A 20851-nucleotide genomic window follows, 5' to 3' on the forward strand; every position below is an offset into this window, starting at 1 on the left:
AACATTACCATAGCGACTGGAAAGTGTTTGGAGGCAGAGAGAATGTTACTCAATGTTATGTTGTTGGTGCGATGTTAAGAGGACACTTCTAATAAAGTTGCATACGAATACACAGTGGACTCATGTTTATTTTTATTGTTGTAGGTTCATGATTGATAGAGAGCCTGAACCTATCATATTACATATTGATGTCAGACTTGAAACGTTGTCAGAATAACAAATTTAAATACAGCCTGAATAATGAGTACATGCTCATTCCTCCTCTAACTTAGTCCAATAAATATCGTAAGTTCGACAATTATATTTAAAAATACCACAGTTTTTACGCCGATCACATAATTTTATTTTGTGTATTTATCCATCCCACCCTAAAGGCCGGTCCGTGAAAATATTTTTTGACACTAAACCGGTCCGTGGCCCAAAAAAAGGTTGGGGACCACTGGGTTAGAGAATTGTCCCAAAGCACAGATGTTGCTGGTTCAATCCCTAGTCAGGGCACATACAGGAACCGGTTCCTGTCTCTCTCTCTCTCCCCCTTCCTCTCGCTGAAATCAAGAAGAAAAAAAAAGTAAAATTCCCATTTATTATGTTTTCTTTTCTCTCTCTTTTTTTTATCTTGCAGAGAGAGAAAGAGAAAGACAGGAGAGAGATATGAAGTATCAACTCGTTGCCTCATTTTAGTTGTTCGTTGATTATGTTCCATTTGTGCCTTGACTGGGGGGTGGAGGAAGAGCTCAAGCTGAGCCAGTGTCCCCTTGCTCAAGCCAGCGACGTTGGGCTCAAGCCAGAGACCTTGGGATCATGTTGAGGAGCACACGCTTAAGCTGGTGACCCTGTACTCAAACCAGATGAGCCTGTGCCCAAGCTGGCAACCTTGGGCTTTCAAACCTGGGCCCTAGGCGTCCCAGGTTGACGCTCTATCCACTGCACCACCACCAGTCAGGCGTTTTGTTTTTTTCCAGGCACTATGTTTTCTAACTTACATATACACTATATATATTCTTTTATAAGTATCAAATATTTTATAATCAACATCTCACCCTTACAACATTTTTTCTTATTTTATCTATATCCTCATTCAATAACAAAATATTATTTCAGAGTTTAGTAACAGTAACTAACATTTACTAAGCATTTGCCATGGGCCACATACATACTATGTGCTTTGTGTGCATGATTTCATTTAATCCTCCCAACACTGCTCTGAGGTACTATTATCTTCATCTTACACATGAGAAAACTGAGGCATGAAAAAATTTTATAACTTTCCCCAAAGTCACACAGCTCTGGTATACTGCTCACAAAAATGAGGGGATTTTTCAAAGTGAATATGAAGCAGTGCTCGCTTTGGCAGCACATATACTAAAATTGGAATGATACAGAGAAGATTAGCATGGCCCCTGCGCAAGGATGACAAAGTGAATATGAAGCAATAAAATATCCCCTCATTTTTGTGAACAGAATATTTTAAACAGAGTCACTGTAAGGATTGAAAACCCAAGTTATTTTGTCTTTGTCTTAACCACTTTCCTTTATTGCCTCTATGTTTATAAATAATATTCATGAGTAGATGTTTGTATAACTTTCATGGGGGAAAAGGATAGATGTGAATACTGGATTAGCAACATAGAAATATCTGCTTTTTTTTTTCATTTTTTTTTTTTTTTTCATTTTTCTGAAGCTGGAAACAGGGAGAGACAGTCAGACAGACTCCCGCATGCGCCCGACCGGGATCCACCCGGCACGCCCACCAGGGGCGGTGCTCTGCCCCCCAGGGGGCGATGCTCTGCCCATCCTGAGCGTCGCCATATTGCGACCAGAGCCACTCTAGCGCCTGAGGCAGAGGCCACAGAGCCATGCCCAGCGCCCGGGCCATCTCTGCTCCAATGGAGCCTTGGCTGCGGGAGGGGAAGAGAGAGACAGAGAGGAAAGCGCGGCGGAGGGGTGGAGAAGCAAATGGGCGCTTCTCCTGTGTGCCCTGGCCGGGAATCGAACCCGGGTCCTCCGCACGCTAGGCCGACGCTCTACCGCTGAGCCAACCGGCCAGGGCCTGCTTTTTTTTTTACAATAGCAGTTTTAGCAGGAAAAATAGGGATGGAAGCTACAGGTTGATATGAGAATAGGAAATGATGAAGTAAAAGCCAATATTTGTTCTTGCAGCAGGAGCTGGAATGGAAAATGTAATCAAGGAAAGACTGATAGTATTTTTATATAGAAATGGGAATGATGGAGTCAAGGAAGGATCTGTTGGTATAGTAAATTAAGAGGATTATCACAAAAGCAAAGCCCTTGAGCAGATGAGAGGGTAGAGGATCCAGACAGAACACACATCTCTGAAAACATAATGAAATAAAAACAAACTGTTTCCACGTATTTAGACTATGAATGTATTTAAATAATATGTAACACCATGAAATCTGACTACTTAACTAGTGGTACATTTGGACTTCTTCCATCTTGTTTGATTTCAGTTTACTCTTCTTTTTGCTTTTAGTGTTGTTGTTTTTTGCCTTTCCATCCACCTGTTAGGTTGATAAAGTTTTCTACATCCTTCTCCCACTCCATTCCCTATCCTGGTTTGGAATTTGTAATATTATATTTCTACTGTTTTAATGATGCCACTTAAAAATTTAACATGCATATTTCCCTGTTAATCTTTCTTACCATCTAAAAAGTTACTCAGAATCACTACCTTCACCTTCCTCTACAGCAAGGGTCCCCAAACTTTTTACACAGAGGGCCAGTTCACTGTCCCTCAGACCGTTGGAGGGGCACCACATACAGTGCTCCTCTCACTGACCACCAATGAAAGAGGTGCCCCTTCCGGAAGTGCGGTGGGGGTCGGATAAATGGCCTCAGGGGGCTGCATGCGGCCCGCTGGCCGTAGTTTGGGGACGCCTGCCTAGAATAAGAAATAAACTTTTTTTTTCAAATGAGAAGCGAGGAGGCAGAGACAGACTCCCACATGCGCCTTGACTATGATCCACCTGGCAAGCCCCCTATGGGTCAATGCTCTGTCCATCTGGCGCCCATCAGGGGCCACTATTTTAGTGCCTGAGGCAAGGCCATGGAGCCGTCCTCAGAGCCAGGGACCAACTTGCTCTACCCATTTGAGCCATAGCTGTGGGGGAGGGGAGAAGAGGGAGGGGTAGAGAAGCAGCAGATGATCACTTTTCCTGTCTGTCCTGACCAGGAATCGAACACAGGACTTCCACAGCTGGGCTGTCACTCTACTGCTGAGCCAACCGGCCAGGGACAGAAATAAACCTTTAACCACTTAAAACTTCTACCTTCCCACTCTCAACTAAAATTGTAGCATTTAATATTAAAGTTTATTATTTTTTCTATCAATAGTTAATTTTACCAACAAATTTTATCCATTTCTTGCTAACACTGTCTTTTTATATCCCAACCCTTCTGTCCCTCTGGGTTTACTCTGCATCTTGTAAAAATATATATACTTAAACTGTTTCTTTTTTTAATGCAGATGGGTTAGTAATAAATGACATTCATCTTTTTCTTTTTTTTTTTTTTTTTAATGGGGTGACATCAATAAATCAGGATACATATATTCAAAGATAACAAGACCAGGGTATCTTGTCGTTCAATTATGATGCATACCCGTCACCCAAAGTCAGATTGTCCTCTGTCACCTTCTATCTTGTTTTCTTTGTGCCCCTCCCCCTCCCCCTTTCCCTCTCCCATTCCCCCCTCCCCCCCGTAACCACCACACTCTTATCAATGTCTCTTAGTTTCACTTTTATGTCCCACCTACGTATGGAATAATGCAGTTCCTGGTTTTTTCTGATTTACTTATTTCGCTTCGTATCATGTTATCTAGATCCCACCATTTTGCTGTAAATGTTCCGATGTCATCATTTCTTATGGCTGAGTAGTATTCCATAGTGTATATGTGCCACATCTTCTTTATCCAGTCATCTATTGACGGGCTTTTTGGTTGTTTCCATGTCCTGGCCACTGTGAACAATGCTGCAATAAACATGGGGCTGCATGTGTCTTTACGTATCAATGTTTCTGAGTTTTTGGGGTATATACCCAGTAGAGGGATTGTTGGGTCATAAGGTAGTTCTATTTTCAGTTTTTTGAGGAACCACCATACTTTCTTCCATAATGGTTGTACTACTTTACATTCCCACCAACAGTGTATGAGGGTTCCTTTTTCTCCACAGCCTCTCCAACATTTGCTATTACCTGTCTTGCTAATAATAGCTAATCGAACAGGTGTGAGGTGGTATCTCATTGCTGTTTTGATTTGCATTTCTCTAATAGCTAACGAAGATGAGCATCTTTTCATATATCTGTTGGCCATTTGTATTTCTTCCTGGGAGAAGTGTCTGTTCATATCCTCTTCCCATTTTTTTATGGGATTGTTTGTTTGTTTGTTGTTGAGTTTTATGAGTTCTTTGTATATTTTGGATATTAGGCCCTTATCTGAGCTGTTGTTTGAAAATATCATTTCCCATTTAGTTGGCTTTCTGTTTATTTTGTTATCAGTTTCTCTTGCTGAGCAAAAACTTCTTAGTCTGATGTAGTCCCATTCATTAATTTTTGCCTTCACTTCTCTTGCCATTGGAGTCAAATTCATAAAATGCTCTTTAAAACCCAGGTCCATGAGTTGAGTACCTATGTCTTCTTCTATGTACTTAATTGTTTCAGGTCTTATGTTTAGATCTTTGATCCATTTTGAGTTAATTTTAGTACAGGGGGACAAACTGTAGTCCAGTTTCATTCTTTTGCATGTGGCTTTCCAGTTTTCCCAGCACCATTTATTGAAGAGGCTTTCTTTTCTCCATTGTGTGTTGTTGGCCCCTTTATCAAAAATTATTTGACTATATATATGTGGTTTTATTTCTGGACTTTCTATTCTGTTCCATTGGTCTGAGTGTCTATTTTTCTGCCAATACCATGCTGTTTTGATTGTCGTGGCCCTATAATAGAGTTTGAAGTCAGGTATTGTAATGCCCCCAGCTTCATTCTTTTTCTTTAGGATTGCTTTGGCTATTCGGGGTTTTTTATAGTTCATCTTTTTCTTTTTCAATGAGTAATAATCATACGTCAGATAAACCCAACCAGCTGCAATACTGCTGCTATGCAAAGCTACATTCATCTTTATACTGTATATGTGAAAACATTTTTATTATGCCTTCACTCTAGTAGGGTTATTTAAATCAGTGTAAAATTCTAGGGTGACATTCATTTTTCCTTTACTCTTTCATGGATACTAATCCAAATCATTGGTCCCTTTGATTTCTGCATAGTGTTTCAAATAAAAGGCCTACTTCAAAAGAGTGATAATTGGACTGATAGTATTCTGACTTTTCTCTTTGGAAGCTTTCAAGTTGGACTGTTTCTTGTTTTGGTTTTTAAATCTGTAGATTTCTTTTCACTTATCCTGCTTAAAACTCAAAGTGTACTTTTGATCTGAAGATCCTTTTCTCAAATTCTGAAGAAATTCTCATCCATTATCTCCTTACATACTTCTCCGTTTCTCTATTCTCTCTCTCTCTCTCTCTCTCTCTCTCTCTCTCTGAAAGGTCTATTAAATGTAGACTTAGAACTTCATGCCTCTTACAATGCTTTTTCATTTAAAAAAAATTTTTTTTGCTTTTCTTTGCACATTCAGGGTGAATTTCAATTTATGAATTCTTTACTTGGCTATGACTATTAGATTTTTATTTTAGCCTGACTGTTGGTCAAGCCAAGTTCAAAACCCCAAGGTCACAGATTTGAGTGCGTGCTCATCTGGCTTGAGCATAGGCTCACCAGCTTGAGTGCGGGGTCCATGGCTTGAGCCCAAGGTTGCTGGCTTGAGCTAGTTCGTCTGGAGCAGTCCCCACCACGTCAAGGCACATATGAGAAGCAATTAATGAACAACTAAAGTGCCGTACTACAAGTTGATGCTTCTTATCTCTCCCCCTTCCCGTCTGTCTCTCTCTCTTTCTCTCAGAAAAAAATAAAATTATTTTAGTGACTACATTTTCATTTCTAAGATTTCTAGTTTGTTCTTTTCCAAATTTGTTCTGGTTTTATTTCTGCTAGTTTGTTCCAAAATATGAGTACTTCCATTTATTCTTTTGAGGAATTTAAATTATTTTAAAGCAAGTCAGGCTATTTTAATATCATCTGGAAATAATTCATATTTGATAGTTCATTTTTTGGCTTTCTTATCATTAGGATTCTTTGTGTATTTTTATTGAAATATAACTGACATATACTGTAAACTTAAGGTGCATAATGTATTGATTTGATAAATTAATATATTGCAATATGATCCTTCCTTTATTTTTAAATTTTGGAATTTGAAAGATTATTTTAAATACACTACATCCTTTCACTCTCCTCATGCTTGAGTGCTCAGAATTCAATCTGATCCTTCTGACCTGAACCAGATCTCAGACTGGCAGTTTGAAATTTCTACCCCTCAATCCAGTCTCCAAGCCAGCAACTGGCAGGTTTCAGTCCCCTTCTTCCTTTTGCCTTCCTACCCTATTGCTTCCCTTCAGACACAGCCTCAGGGAACAAATGAAAGAGGCTATTCAGTCTCCTGTATGGTGGGTAGGTAGGTACATTAGTTCAAACAGTGAGTCTGACTCCAGTACCTGGCTATGCATAGAGCACCTGTAAATCCATTACCCTAAATTAAACAAGCCAAACTCCTGGTGCCAGTATCTACTTATCAATTCAGAAGCTGGCATTTTCTTTCCATTTCTTGGACATACCATGTCTTTCTTATGTCTAGTTGTTTATTCAATTTTTTTTAAATATTTTATCTGTCACTCCAATAAGTGAGACATGCAACAGGTACCTTAAAGCATCTATTTACAATGCCATCTTGATCAGAATTTCTGATATATCTTCTTTCAGGGATTTTATGGATAAATTAAATGCCAACAGACTAGGCACTAACAAAGGCAAAACTCCCACTGAAATATAAGCAAAAAATATTTTATGTAACTTTTAGTATATTTTTCTTTTTTTTTTTAATATTTTTTTTCTTTCTTTTTTAATTGAATCCAGAGATAGGAAGGGGGAGAGAGAGAGAGACAGAAACACTAATTGGGTCCTGTATGTGCCCCGCCAAGGATCGAACCAGCCACCTCTGCATCTCAAGACAAATGCTCCAACCAACCAAGCCATCCAGCCAGGGCTAGTATATTTCTTAATTATGTCTCAGTGAAAGCCACTAATGAAATGACACAGTATACTATGTTATGATAACTAAACTATGTACAGGAAATCCCCGAAGGCTTTTTTTTTAACTAGTCACTAGATCTTAAGTAGGTTGTAATGACATATTGATAAATCAAAGACAGACTTAAAAATACTTATATTTAAATAATAACTATAGATTGTAGCATCTGATATTTAACAGTTAGATAATTATTATAATTGTATTATTGTCTACCTACAGAGCAAGCAAGCAAGTTCTAAAGATATCTTTATTGAATCTATATATCAATTTCTTAAAATTCTGCTTTGGTGAACAGAGTAGGGCAGAAAAAAGTGAAAGAAAAGGGATGGTGAAATAATTAGCTTCCAGCACTCATTTATTGTCTGAATAACTGATATTTATGGTCAAAAATTTCAAATAGCCCTCCTTTCCACAATGATCAAATAAATACAGAAAATTAGTTGCTGAAAGGCTGATATTTCTAGATATTCTTCTCACTACACACTGCCTAGATGGTACTAACTGTATGGTGGTAAGAATCACAAATAAAAATGCTAGCACATTGCCCAGACACATGTATAAATACTTATTTTGCACACTGCCATCTTAATAGACTTGACATGTATCACTGGAGTAGAATCTATGATTTCAATAGCAACCAAACATATTTATAAATACATATCTCTAGACATTTTGTTTTATGCTCAAGCCCTGGCTGTTTGCCACACATCTGCTGTCATTAGAAAAATTAAAACTAATTTTACTAAAATTTAAAACACCTGAATGCTCCTTAAAAACTTAAGGATTCCTTAACAAATCTATGCCTTTTAATGAGCTGTTCCTGACTTTATGATGCAGTTTGAATTATTCAAAAGTCAATCTTAAACCCTTAAATGACAAATTATCTTTTAATCAAGCAATTACTTGCCGTCTATCTGATGGCTAACAAGATCTAATCTGGCCTAAGCTAATTCTGAAAAATTGAGCCCCAAATAAAACCATCAGTAAACAATGTATTTTTAATATGAGAAAATAAACTAAAATTTTATTCCCATCAGCACAGAAAAAAGAAACCTAGTCACTGATTTCAATTTCAAGCATTATGTATAAAGGAACCAACATTAAATATCTTTTGCCTGAGTCTATGTTCACCTCAGGAGAGCATTATAACATAATCTACCCTCAATTATATTATTTCATCACTTGTTTCTTCTCCCATATGCTTATATCTGGAACTTAGGGACTCACTACACTCTCCATTCCTTCATCCTTTAATATCAAAACTCTCAATCAATATTTATCCAGCAGTTCCCCATCACCACAAAAAAAGGAAAGAAATTGGCTAAAATTACACAGTAAGCCCAAAGGGAGGGTGAGACGTAGAAGAAAAACAGGCATCATAAACATGAATGCAGGCTTCTCAATGAATTTGTTAAATCGTTTCCTGTGAAAACTATCCAACTAAAGACAGCCTTGAAATGTTTATTCTTCTTCTTCAAACACTCTCTTTTCCTGACACTTTACTCTCCTTGGATTTTCTCCTACCTCCCAGGCTGCTCCTCCTAAAGTATTCTTTGTTCCATCTGTCCTTCCTCATTGGGGGTTTGTACTAGAAGGCTTTATCTCCTCACTCTAAACACTCTTCCTGCATAGTCTCAAACATACCCATCACTTCGTTACCACCTGGGTATAGCTAACACCTAAATCTACATCTCCAGGTTAGAACGCTATACAATCATTCAGTTACAACTATTTATTAAACCCTACTATGTGCAAACCACTGCTCTAGGCACAGAGATTCTTCTGTCATTGGGCTTGCAAGGAAGCGGGAGGTAAAGAGGTAAATAAATATTGAAAATACGAGTTAGTTCGTACGATCTACACAGAGAATTCAAATTAGGGTAATATTAAAGACTGACTGGGGGCCTACTTTACCTTGAGTGATTAAAGAATGTGTAGAGCTGACATTTCAACTGTAATGTAATGACCAGCAGGGGTCAGTCATGAAGTACACCTTGGAAAGAGAAAGCAACTAGCCTCACAAAGACCCTATAAATGAGAACAAGCTTGGTAATTTCTAAGAACCAAAAGAAGACTGGTTTAACTGAAACATAATGAGCAAGAGTGAAAGCAGGGAGTCCAGGGAGGTTACTGCAGTAATCCAGCCAAGAAATGATGATGTCTCATAGTGCAATAGTACAGGTGCAGCTTGTTTTATTGCGCCTCGCTCTATCGCATGTTACAGACACTACATCTTCATCAACGTCACGGCAAGACCCTCCGTAAACAGAAAGATTACAACTCACTGCAAGCAAGGATTATAATTAACCTTTTTTAGTAATACGGTGTTTTTAATTAAGATACATTTTTTTAGACATAATACCAGTGCACACTCAATACACTATACTACATATAGTATATACTTCTCTTTTATATGCACTGGGAAACCAAGAAATTTGTATGATTAGCTTTACTGCAACATTCATTTTACTGTGGTGGTCAGGACTGAACCCACATCTCCGAGTTTTGCCTGTGGTATACGACCCAAGTGCCTACTAGTCATCTGTTAAGATGTCCTAGAGGCACCTATAACTTAGATGTCAAAATTAAATCATCATCTTCTCCAAGTATACTCCCTCTGGCTTTGGTATTCTTCACTTTAGACCCCAATGAAATCACTACACAATTGCCCAACCTAGTAACCAGACATTAAACTTTACCTGACCTCCTTCAGTCCCCCAAATTCAATCACTAAGCCCTAATTATTCAACTCCTAAATCTCTTGAGTTCACCTACTCCTTTAAAAAAAATCATTGCTAAGAGCCTGGTCTGGATCCTGATTGTATCATGCTTCCTTGGCAGACCGTTTTCCAGTCTGCAACCAGTTGTTTTTTAAAGTCTTAGATCAGATCAGGTAGTTCCTCTACTTAAAATACTCCAAAAGAATCCCACTGCCTACAAAGTCCAAACTCCTGAACAAAACCCTGATCTGACAACTGTTTACCTCTTAAGTTTCATTCTTTGGATTTTTCAAAACTACCAACCCCCCACCCCCCAGCAGATCCTCTACTCACTAGTTGAATCACACCATATTACTTGCAATTTTACCTTTCTCCACATTCATCACACCAATACCTACTTTTCTTTCAGGTCCCTAATTAGATACCATTTCCTTATGGAAATCTTTCCTAACTACTTGAGTCAGGGACCCCTCCCTATGCTCATAATACAGCACCCAGTATTTCTCCATCACAGGACTTACTCTACAGTATTACATTTGTTTGCTTAATTTTGTTTTAGTAATTAAAAGGAGTCATTCTCACTTGCTGCCATATAAAAAATACTACATTAAATACTTCTTGAATAAAATAATGAATAAAGCACTTCTTTTTAATGTTGCATAGCAAATACATACCCTGAACAAAATCTTTTCAAATGCATTGCTAAACTGGCAAAAAATGTTCTGAAGAGGGCAAAATCAAGGAAAAGCTAGACCTCTTAAGTGAGCTCACCAAAGCTGATGTTTTCCTTGGTGATTTCTGTTGAAGCTTATAGCCTTTGAAACTAGTTCTGCTCAAGAGGAAAGCATTCAGGATAAGTGTCTGCAACAGAAGGCACTCAGAAAAAAAGCTACACACATGGCAAAACTATGACCTAGAAACAATACACACAGAAGGAACAGCAGGGAAGCATGCCTGCCATTATTTTTCTGTTACAGCGTGGGGGAAAAACTCAACTGAAAATCTTAAGAACAAATCAGCCCTCATGCAAGCTTGCAGTCTGAACTCATGCTACCAGTGCGGTCAAATGGAAAGCAGAGAATTTAATGTGGTCCCAAGCTGTATTCCCAGAAGCTAACAGGCAAAAAAGCAAACTCACTATGCAGGACCATAACTTCAATCCAGAGAGACATCCTAGTGTTCCAAGATATAAAACTTCATAGAAAGTTAACAACTCTTGGTTAAAAAATATAAATATGGCATCATGAATAAGAAACAGAGAAAAAAAGGTAATATAATGGGAACCAAAAGATTTCAGATAGCATAATTTTCAGTCAGAATATAAAATAGCTATGTTCAATATGGCTAAGTAATGAAAGAGAAGTTTGAAAATATAAGCAAGGAACATGAGACTAACCAAGCAAGGTAAAAAACACTTTCTAGAAATGAAAAGCATAATCATCATTATTAAAACCCCAATATATGATTGATATCAATCATATATATATATCAGCAGGTCAGAGGTAACTAAAGAGGTAATTAGTAAACTCGGCAGACTGAAAGAAATAATCCAGAATTCAGACCAGAATAGAAATATAAATATGACAGAAATATAAGTATAAAATTCAGTAACAAAATATGACAGGTTTAGAGATATGGAAAATAAAGCAAGATGTAACACAGTTCTGATTAGAGTTCCAAAAGGAGATAATAGAGAAATGGGAAAGAGATAAAATCTGAGGGGATAGTGACAGAGAATTGTAGAATTCCAGAACAGTAGAAAAACATCAATGAAATAGTTTTACAGTTCTATCAAAATTCCAAGGAAGAAATACTCTTATACAAACTATTCTAGTACACAGAAAAATTTATTTTCAATGATTTATACATACCTGCTTCATCAAATGATGGTACTTTTTCTACTCCGAGAGTCTCTGACCCCTGCCCTTCTTTCTGAACATTTGTAGAGTACTGCTTTACTTGACTCAGTGTACAAAAGTATGAGTGACTACAGGGAACCATGTTTGAAAAGCTGCCGACCGTCACTAAATTCTGCCATTCTGAAAGAAAAAAAAAATTATTTTAATTTCAAACAAAGTCACAAGGATTTTCACACCCAATAAAACATGCCTATTTTGATTAGAAAGGAATAGTTTTACAGAATAACTGTAAAACTTTCATACTGTATGATACCCAAATGTACAATGCCAACCACCCTCTCCATTGGAAGTGTTTAACTGACTCACAGATACACAGGGATTGTTTTGTTAAGGAAAAAAAAATAAAGGCTAATACTCCTGATTTCTCTCATTTGTAAACTTATTCACATGAAAAAAATTTTAAATATATTTAAAAAATTCATATTATTCAACTACTCTGAAAGGTGTCTGGCATATAACAGATACTCTTCATTTTGTATGCTGGTTACATGCCAAAGAAATATTGGCATAATGTACTTTTCAGGATACAGAACTCTTGAGGTGGGAAGAGGTCAAAAGGGCTTTCCACTTAAAATTCCCCTATACTGAACTACTCAAAATTATGCTGTGCGTCGGCCTAGCGTGCGGAGGACCCGGGTTCGATTCCCGGCCAGGGCACACAGGAGAAGCGCCCATTTGCTTCTCCACCCCTCCGCCGCGCTTTCCTCTCTGTCTCTCTCTTCCCCTCCCGCAGCTAAGGCTCCATTGGAGCAGACATGGCCCGGGCGCTGGGGATGGCTCTGTGGCCTCTGCCTCAGGCGCTAGAGTGGCTCTGGTCACAATATGGCGACGCCCAGGATGGGCAGAGCATCGCCCCCTGGTGGGCAGAGCGTCGCCCCATGGTGGGCGTGCCGGGTGGATCCCGGTCGGGCGCATGCGGGAGTCTGTCTGACTGTCTCTCCCCGTTTCCAGCTTCAGAAAAATGAAAAAAAAAAAAAAAAAAATATGCTGTGTCCTCTTTCTGCTAGCCGGGGATTCCTTTCATTTCACAATCAATAAGTGAATTATACTAATCAGTCATTTATTCATGCTGTCACTGATTTTCTAAATCAGATAATTAGATCAACATGCCATGAAATGTTGGTATATGAAAATTTTAATTGAGGGAAGAGCAGAATATTAATTATGAAGCACTTCAGCTGTTGAATCTGGGTTGGCTATGGGCTTTAGAGAGCTGAAATACAGAAAAAAAAATTCCACACTTTCCCCAAAGTAGAAAACCAAATCTGTCTCAACTCTCATGTGACCCTTGTTCTCTTTTACTTATTTTATTTATTTACTTATTTATTTATTTATTTATTTATTAGCAAGAGAGACAGAGAAAGACAGAGAGAGGGACAGACAGGAACAGACAGACAGGAAGGGAGAGAGATGAGAAGCATCAGTTCTTCATTGAGGCACCTAAGTTGTTCATTGATTGCTTTCTCATATGTGCCTTGATGGGGGGGGGACAGCTGAGTCAGTGACCCCTTGCTCAAGCCAGCAACCTTGGGCTCAAGCCAGCGACCATGGGGTCATGTCTAAGATCCCACAATCAAGCCAGTGACCCAGCGCTCAAGCCAGATGAGCCCGCGCTCAAACCAGTGACCTCAGGGCTTTGAACCTGGGTCCTCACCATCTCAGGTCTACGTTCTATCTACTGCGCCACTACCTGATTAGGCTCTTTTATTTTTATATAAGTACTCAGAAGTCTTCCTAAAATAACTCAAAACCCTGTTTAGATATGTTATGTATTTCCTAAAGTTTTAGGTGTATAATGAAATTATATCATTAGTTGCTTTTCCAAGAGTGGCGGGCTAAGCATTTAAGAGTTAAACTTTTCTACGTGCTTAAAAATGATCTTACAAAAATGCTAGTTTATGTATGGGAGTGTGCAGATACAGGCCTTCTGAAATAAAAAAATAAATCTTTTCTTAATGGCTCGGCAAATTCATTAAAAACATAAGTTACTGAAAATGTTGAAGATCATTTGAAAAGCATGAGACATTGCAGTGTACGTATTCACTCAAGTTTCAGGCTTAGAACTAATTTGCTTTAAAAACTTCCTGATGTCAACTTACACTTTCATTTACTTAGCAAATTATTATTAAAGATCCAGTATGATTTTGGTCATTTGCCTCTATTTCTTAAAGGTTGAGAAAAGCAATATAAGAGTGTATCTCCTTGCACATTAAAACATGTAGGCTACTAGCACAATTATTTTGTGAAACAAAGGCTAAAGTAAATTCTCCCAAAAAACCCACTATCCAGGAAAGTACTTTCACAACAGGCCACTGGTGTTGACAGCCTTATTCAAAATATCTTTTGTGATCATTAAATAAGACAATATGCCAAACCACCTTTTTCCAATCACTGATGAATGCTTTTATTTATTTATTTATTTATTTATTTATTTATTTATAGAGTAAAAGAGACAGGAAGAAAAAGAGAGAGAGGGTGAGAAGCATCAACTGGAAGTTGTTTTCACTTTAATTGTACATGAGCTTTTTGTATGTGCTTTGACTGGGCCAGTGCCAGTGTCCCCTTGCTCAAGCCAGTGACCTCAGGCTTTTCATGCCAGTGACCTTTGGGATCAAGGTGTTGAGCTTTGGGATTGTGTGGACAAGGTCCCGCTCAGCCAGTGACCCCACACTGACAAGTCCACACTCAGAGCCAGTGACCTTGGGGTTTCGACCTGGTGCCCTCAGCATTCCCAGTCAACTCTGTATACATTGTGCCACATGGGTCAGGCTGACGAAGTGCTTTAATAGAGACTGCAGTAAGGTGTTAAAGAGGGATTGCTCCACAGTCCAACAAATCCTTCCTCAGAAGATGACAATATTTCCAAGACTTGATCTAGATTATTTTTTCTCCTTAGATTTTAAAACATTTTATTACCGAAAATTTCAAACGTATGGAAAGGTAGAAAAAACAGTACAATAAACATCTACACACCTATTGCCCACCTTCAACAAGTATCAATTCATAGTCAACCTTGTCTTATCTCTACCTACACCAGTATCTCCTGACCTCCATATTAATTTGATGCAAATCTCAGACCTAAAATAATTTCATTCATAAAACATTTCAGTATGGATTCTAAGAAACAAGAACTTTTTAAACATAGCCACACCAAGTAACAAATAATACCAATTCATTAATATTACAAATATCAATCCCTAATTTCCAATTATGAATATTATAATTTGTCTGAACAGATCCTAATAAGGTCCACATACTACCACTGACTGAGATGTCCTTTAAATCTCTTTTAAGTTACAGGATGTCTTTTTTTAAGACCAGTTTTTATATTGAAGAGACAATCTTATTCATCCTAAATCTTTGTCCCAGTAGTTTTCCAGTCTAAATTTTACTGATTTAATTCCCTGGTGTATTTTATCTTGTTTTTCTATATGTTCTATAAATTGATGACTCTAAAGGCTTTATCCAAATTCTGATTTTGTTTGTTTTTAGCGAGAGAGAGAGGGGGACAGACAGGAAGGGAGATGAGAGGCATCAACTTGTTGCAGCATTTTAGTTGTTCACTTTTTTCTCATATGTGCCTTGACCAGAGGGATTCAGCCAAGCCAGTGACCTTGGGCTCAAGCCAGCAAGCTTTGGGCCCAAGCCAGCAACCATGGAGTCATGTCTATGACCCCACGCTCAAGCCGGCAACCCTGAGCTCAAGCTGGTGAGCCCATGCTCAAGGCAGCAACCTCAGGGTCTCAAACCTGAGTCCTCTGCATCCCAGGCCAACGCTCTATCCACTGTGCCACCACCTAGTCCGGCCAAATTCTAGTTTTTGTTAGGTGGGGATGAGTTCTTTCATCAAGAGCCACATATTTGCTTGTCTATCTATGTTGCTGTGCCAGACCTAGAATCATTTATTCATTAGATGGTTACAAAATGGTGATATCGTCTGACCTGTGGTGGCACAGTGGATAAAGTGTCAATCTGGAATACAGAGTTTGCCGGTTCGAAATCCTGGGCTTGCCTCGTCAAAGTACATACAGTTGTTAATGCTTCCTGCTCCTCCCTACCCCCTGCTCTCTCTCTCTTCTCTCTAAAATGAATAAAAAATTTTTAAATAGTGATATTTTCATTTTATCACTTCATCATTGGTAAGGATGCTTTTACAAACAGAACATTCCCTTCATTTATTTGGTTATCCATCAGTATAGTTCCTATAGGAAAATCAGGCTAAATGCTTCATTCTTTCCCTTTATTTTCTAGTTCTCAAAATACTGAGTTTATTAACTACCATCCAGCTGTAGTGACACGTTAACCTGTGTGTGCGCATGTACTGTTATGATTTCACAGATTTAAGTATCATTTCATGTTTTTTAATTCATTTTAGTCATTATCCTAATTAATGCTCAAATTATCCCATTTTTAGTTATACTCTATTAAAATCAACTCCTGCATCCCTTTTTTTTTAATTCACTGATTTTAGAGGGAGGGAGAAAGGGAGGGAGAGAAAAGGGAGAGGGAGGGAGAGAGAGAGAGAGAGAGAGAGAGAGAGAGAGAGAGAGAGAGAGAAACATCATTCTGCTTAGGTATGTGCCCTGACCAGGAATTGAACCAGCAACCTTTGTGCATCGGGATGATGCTCTAACCAACCGAGCCATCTGGCCAGGGCTCCTGTGTCCTTTTGATCCTATCCTGCTAATCTTTGATAGCTTCCTTGTTAGCTCTTTTGAAAAGTCCTTAATTTTTAGCTTCAGGAGAATTTCAGGTATCAGCAACTTTGAAAGTACACATTTGGCATTAAAACAAGACTGAAAATTGCACGGAACTTAAGGAATGCATTATCACCTTTAACGTTTTAATTAACTGGTTATTTCATTAAAGCAAATCTGTTTAAGTAGAAATGCTGGGTCGGAAGGCATAAACCTTTAAAGTTCTTTTTATACAAAGAATAACTGACCTCTAAAAGAATATTCAATTGCATGTCCCAATCAGTAGTAAGAGAGTTCCTGCCTTCCTGCAGCTTCAGTATGAGGTATCATTATGAAAAATTTAGCCAATACAGACAGGCAATGAGTAGTAAATCCTTTAAACTTATATTTCTATGTTTATTACTAAGTATAAAACATTTTTTCATTTTTATCAGCCACTTGAACTCCTTTATGAACTCTTTATTCATTTCCTTTGCTCACTTTTCCCCTAGAATGTACATTGGTTTGTAAAAATTCTTCGTAAGTTCAGGACACACCCTGACCAGGCAGTGGCGCAGTGCATAGGGCATCGGTCTGGGACACGCAGGACCCAGGTTCGAAGCCCCGAGGTCACCAACTTGAGCATGGGCTCATCTGGTTTGAGCAAAGCTCACCAGCTTGAGCCCAAGGTCACTGGCTTGAGCAAGGGGTCACTCGGTTAGCTCTAGTGCTCCCCTCAAGGTATATATGAGAAAGCAATCAATGAACAACTAAGGTGCCGCAACAAAGAATTGATGCTTCTCATCTCTCTCCCTTCCTTCTGTCTGTCCTTATCTGTCCCTCTGTCTCTGTCACACACACAAATAATAAATAAATAAATAAATAAATTCAGGATACTAACTTTAGAACCACACTGTCCAATACAGTAGTCACTATTTATTGAGTACCTAAAATTTGCCTATTCTGAACTAAGATGTGCTGTAAGTGTAAAATACACATTGGACTTCAAAATTTTAGTACAAAAAGATAATGTAAACTATGTCAATTTTAATATTGATTACATGCTGAAATATTTTGAATATAATGGATAAAATATAGTACTAAAGTTAATTTTGCATGACCAGGTGGTGGTGCAGTGGACAGAGTCAATCTGGGATGCTAAGGACCCAGGTTCAAAACCTCAAGGTTGCCAGCTTGAGCATGGCTCACCAGCTTGAGTGTGGGTCACTGGCTTGAGCATAGGATCACAGACATGACCCACCATCGCAAGCTTGAACCCAAAGGTCGCTGGCTTGAGCCCAAGGTTGCTGGCTTGAGCAAGGGGTCATTGGCTCAGCTGGGCACCCTTCCACCTACCCCCCACCCCTGTAAGGCACATATGAGAAAGCAATCAAGGAACAACTAAAGTGATACAAATATGAGTTGATGCTTCTCATTTTTCTCTCTTCCTATCTGTCTGTCCCTCTGTGTTTCTGTCTCTCTCTCTCTCTCTCTCTCTCTCTCTCTCGCTAAAAGAACAATTAATTTTGTTTTGGTTTTTTTTTAAAGCTATCAGATAATTGCAAATTATATACATGGCTCACATGTTTCTCCTGGACAGGGCTGCACTAGATGATTGTTTTCCTTTTCACCTTTAAATATTTTCAGTGTTAGTTTGACAAACAGGCATCTCTCGTTTTAAGTATGAAAATGAAGCAACTGTTTTTCTCCAGGATTCCTCTCCTTATTCTTCATCAGTTTTTCCCAACCCCTTATTCTCCCACACAAGAATTTTAGAAGCATAAACTACATTTTTTTTTTCTTGGCAAAGAAAAGTATCTGTAAAATTTTAAGACTTTTTTCCAAAAGTTCTTCAAATATTCTTTTCTTTCTAAATGTATCCAATTTAAACAGTACTTTTTCTAAACGATTTTTAAATCTTACCATAATTATGGTAGCTCTTGTAAAATGTTTCAGTATTACTGAAATAAAATTTTCACAAACAGGTTTATTTTTTAAACCTACTAAGTGCTTTTAAGTGTAAAACCACATTTTAATTTTTTGGTAATAAACATTCTAAAGAACTCTGCAAAGTCATACTAACTGGTGAGATAGGTAATTATTATCTACGGTTCACAGATGGATGAAACAAAGAGCACATAATTATGACAGCTACAGAGAACAGGGATTACAAATTATACTATTTCAACTCCTTTTAACCAACACTTAAAGGGCAATTGAGCCTAAATTCAACAAGCAACACCTAACTTAAGTGTAAAATGCAGAAATTGCTTGGTCAATAAAAACAGTGCTAAAAAGCTTACTAGGGTATTTTGGAGAAGAGTATAACCAAATGATTCATTTTGTTCATAAGACAACAACCAGGTATGTTGCCAATATAAACTCAACAACTATACTTTTATATCAGCACCAAAAAGCCCCAAGAACATTTCTGAAATTTTAAGAGCTAGTTTTTACATTTATTGCAAATAATAAATACAAACATATTATACATATTTGCACCGCGTAGGCGTTAACCAGAGGCGTTGAATGACTTGACTACAACTTTCAACTTCTATTGGGAGGACACAAACATGCTACAAGTTCTTCAAACGCGAATTTTTAAAAAATGTTCCTGTAAAAACTCTTTGTGTCCTGGCCGATTGGCTCGGTGGCAGAGCGTTGGCCTGGCGTCCAGGAATCCTGGGTTCAATTCCTAGCCAGAGCACACAGGAGAAGTGCCCATCTGCTTCTCCACCCCTTCTTCTCTCTCTCCTCCTCCCGGAGCTGAGGCTCCATTGGAGCAAAGTTGGCCCGGGCGCTGACGATGGCTCTGTGGCCTCTGCCTCAGGCGCTAGAGTGGCTCTGGTCTCAACAGAGCGATGTTTGGGATGGGCAGAGCATCGCCCCTGGTGGGCGTGCCCGGTGAATCCCAGTGGGGCCCATGCGGGAGTCTGTCTGACTGCCTCCCTGTTTCCAACTTCAGAAAAAATACAAAAAAAACCTCTTTGCATCCTCAAGAACTTGAGGGATTGGATTAGGGGTGGGTTTGGTTCAGTGCTCTCCCTCACTGCTTCAATCTTGGTTCTCAAATTCAAGCTATGGCATGCCAATCTACGGCAAAAACGGAGGTGAGTCTGATTTAAATTTACACGCTCAACGCTATTTTGTAAACTATTGGACAATTTGAGTCAGAAAATAATGTTGAAGTAGAGGGATTAAAAAGTCCTGTCAATCACCTTTTTCTGGATTACAACTCCGGTAGTTTTTCACCAAAAAGCTTGTTTAACGGAACTGAAGACTTCTTTTGTCTTTCATCCCCAAACTGAGCTCACTGAATGACTATGGGATGGTCATACCCTCATACTTAAAAGTGACTCGTAAATGTGGAACAGCAACCCGCCGTGCCTTCCTCCTTTTAAGAAATTTAAGAAAACAAGCTGGGAGTATGAGAAAGGGGCTGAGCAAAAACTAATCGGTTACAAGCACTCAATGAAGGTGAGTCGGTGAAGTCAAAAGACCCCGGGACGTTGTGGAGTCAGGAGCTTCCCACAGCCCAGGGGGTGAGGAGTGCGGGGTTGTCACCGCGGGACACCGTGATGCGCACGTAACGTTTTATTTGGTACAAAGAGATCGACTTCATGGTTGCGAGCCGGCCCGCGAGCTGCCCGCCAGTTTCTGCGGGACCAGAGCTAGGATCGCAGGCGACATCAGGGTCAGGAAGGCCTGTCAGGAGCCCCCCGGGCTGGGCGGGCCCAACTGCAAAGGCGGGGACCCGAAAGGGGCTGGGACTGGGGAAAGGCTAGCGGGCTCGCTGCCCGAGGCAGGGCGCAAAGCGCGCGCTCGGCCTCTGGTCCTCCAGTCCGGCTTCCGCGCAGTCAGCGGCCGGGACCGGACACTCACCCTGGAGCTCGCTGGAGCGGCGGGCCGCCGCCCTGCAGCGCAGACGGAGCCGGCACAGGGAGGACCAGCTACATCTGTGGGCCGCGGCGGCGGCGGCCAAGCCTGGTAACATCCTGGCGGGGCAGAGGCCCCTATTCCGACACCGCCTCCTGCCTCAGCGCCGCCGCCGGCACCAACTAACTCCATAGACCGGGTACCACGGACCAACGGCGCGTGCGCCGCCGCGGGCGGCCTCAGTAACCCGGAAGCGGTAACGTCATTTATTGACGCCTGCCGCGGAGACAGCGGAAGTGGTGTGAGCACGGAGAGCGAATCGCGAGGCTCGGCGTCGGTGCACCCCGCAGGGTGGCGTGGGGGCGTGGCGGCCTGGCTCCTGATGAATTTTGGGGTGTATTCTTATCCTGCTCCGCGCCTGTACTTTTACGCCCTGCTTTGAAATCG

General features: G+C 39.7%; 1 protein-coding gene and 1 pseudogene across 1 annotated transcript in view; one reads left to right on the top strand and one right to left on the bottom strand.

Annotated features, from left to right (window-relative positions):
- Nucleotides 1-20649, bottom strand: part of SLC30A9 (solute carrier family 30 member 9) — a 73860-nt gene extending 53211 nt beyond the window's left edge. Inside the window, exons 1-2 of the mRNA XM_066233628.1 lie at nt 20411-20649; nt 11805-11972 (exon numbers count right to left, since the gene is read on the bottom strand). Coding sequence (XP_066089725.1) covers nt 11805-11972; nt 20411-20522 — 280 coding nt within the window. The 5' untranslated portion in view covers nt 20523-20649. The remainder of the gene's footprint in view (nt 1-11804; nt 11973-20410) is intronic.
- On the top strand, nt 1339-1453 carry LOC136307094 (U6 spliceosomal RNA; annotated as a pseudogene).
- Nucleotides 20650-20851: the final 202 nt, after the last annotated feature.

The sequence above is a fragment of the Saccopteryx bilineata genome, chromosome 5 (genome assembly GCF_036850765.1).
Source record: "Saccopteryx bilineata isolate mSacBil1 chromosome 5, mSacBil1_pri_phased_curated, whole genome shotgun sequence".
NCBI lineage: Eukaryota > Metazoa > Chordata > Mammalia > Chiroptera > Emballonuridae > Saccopteryx > Saccopteryx bilineata.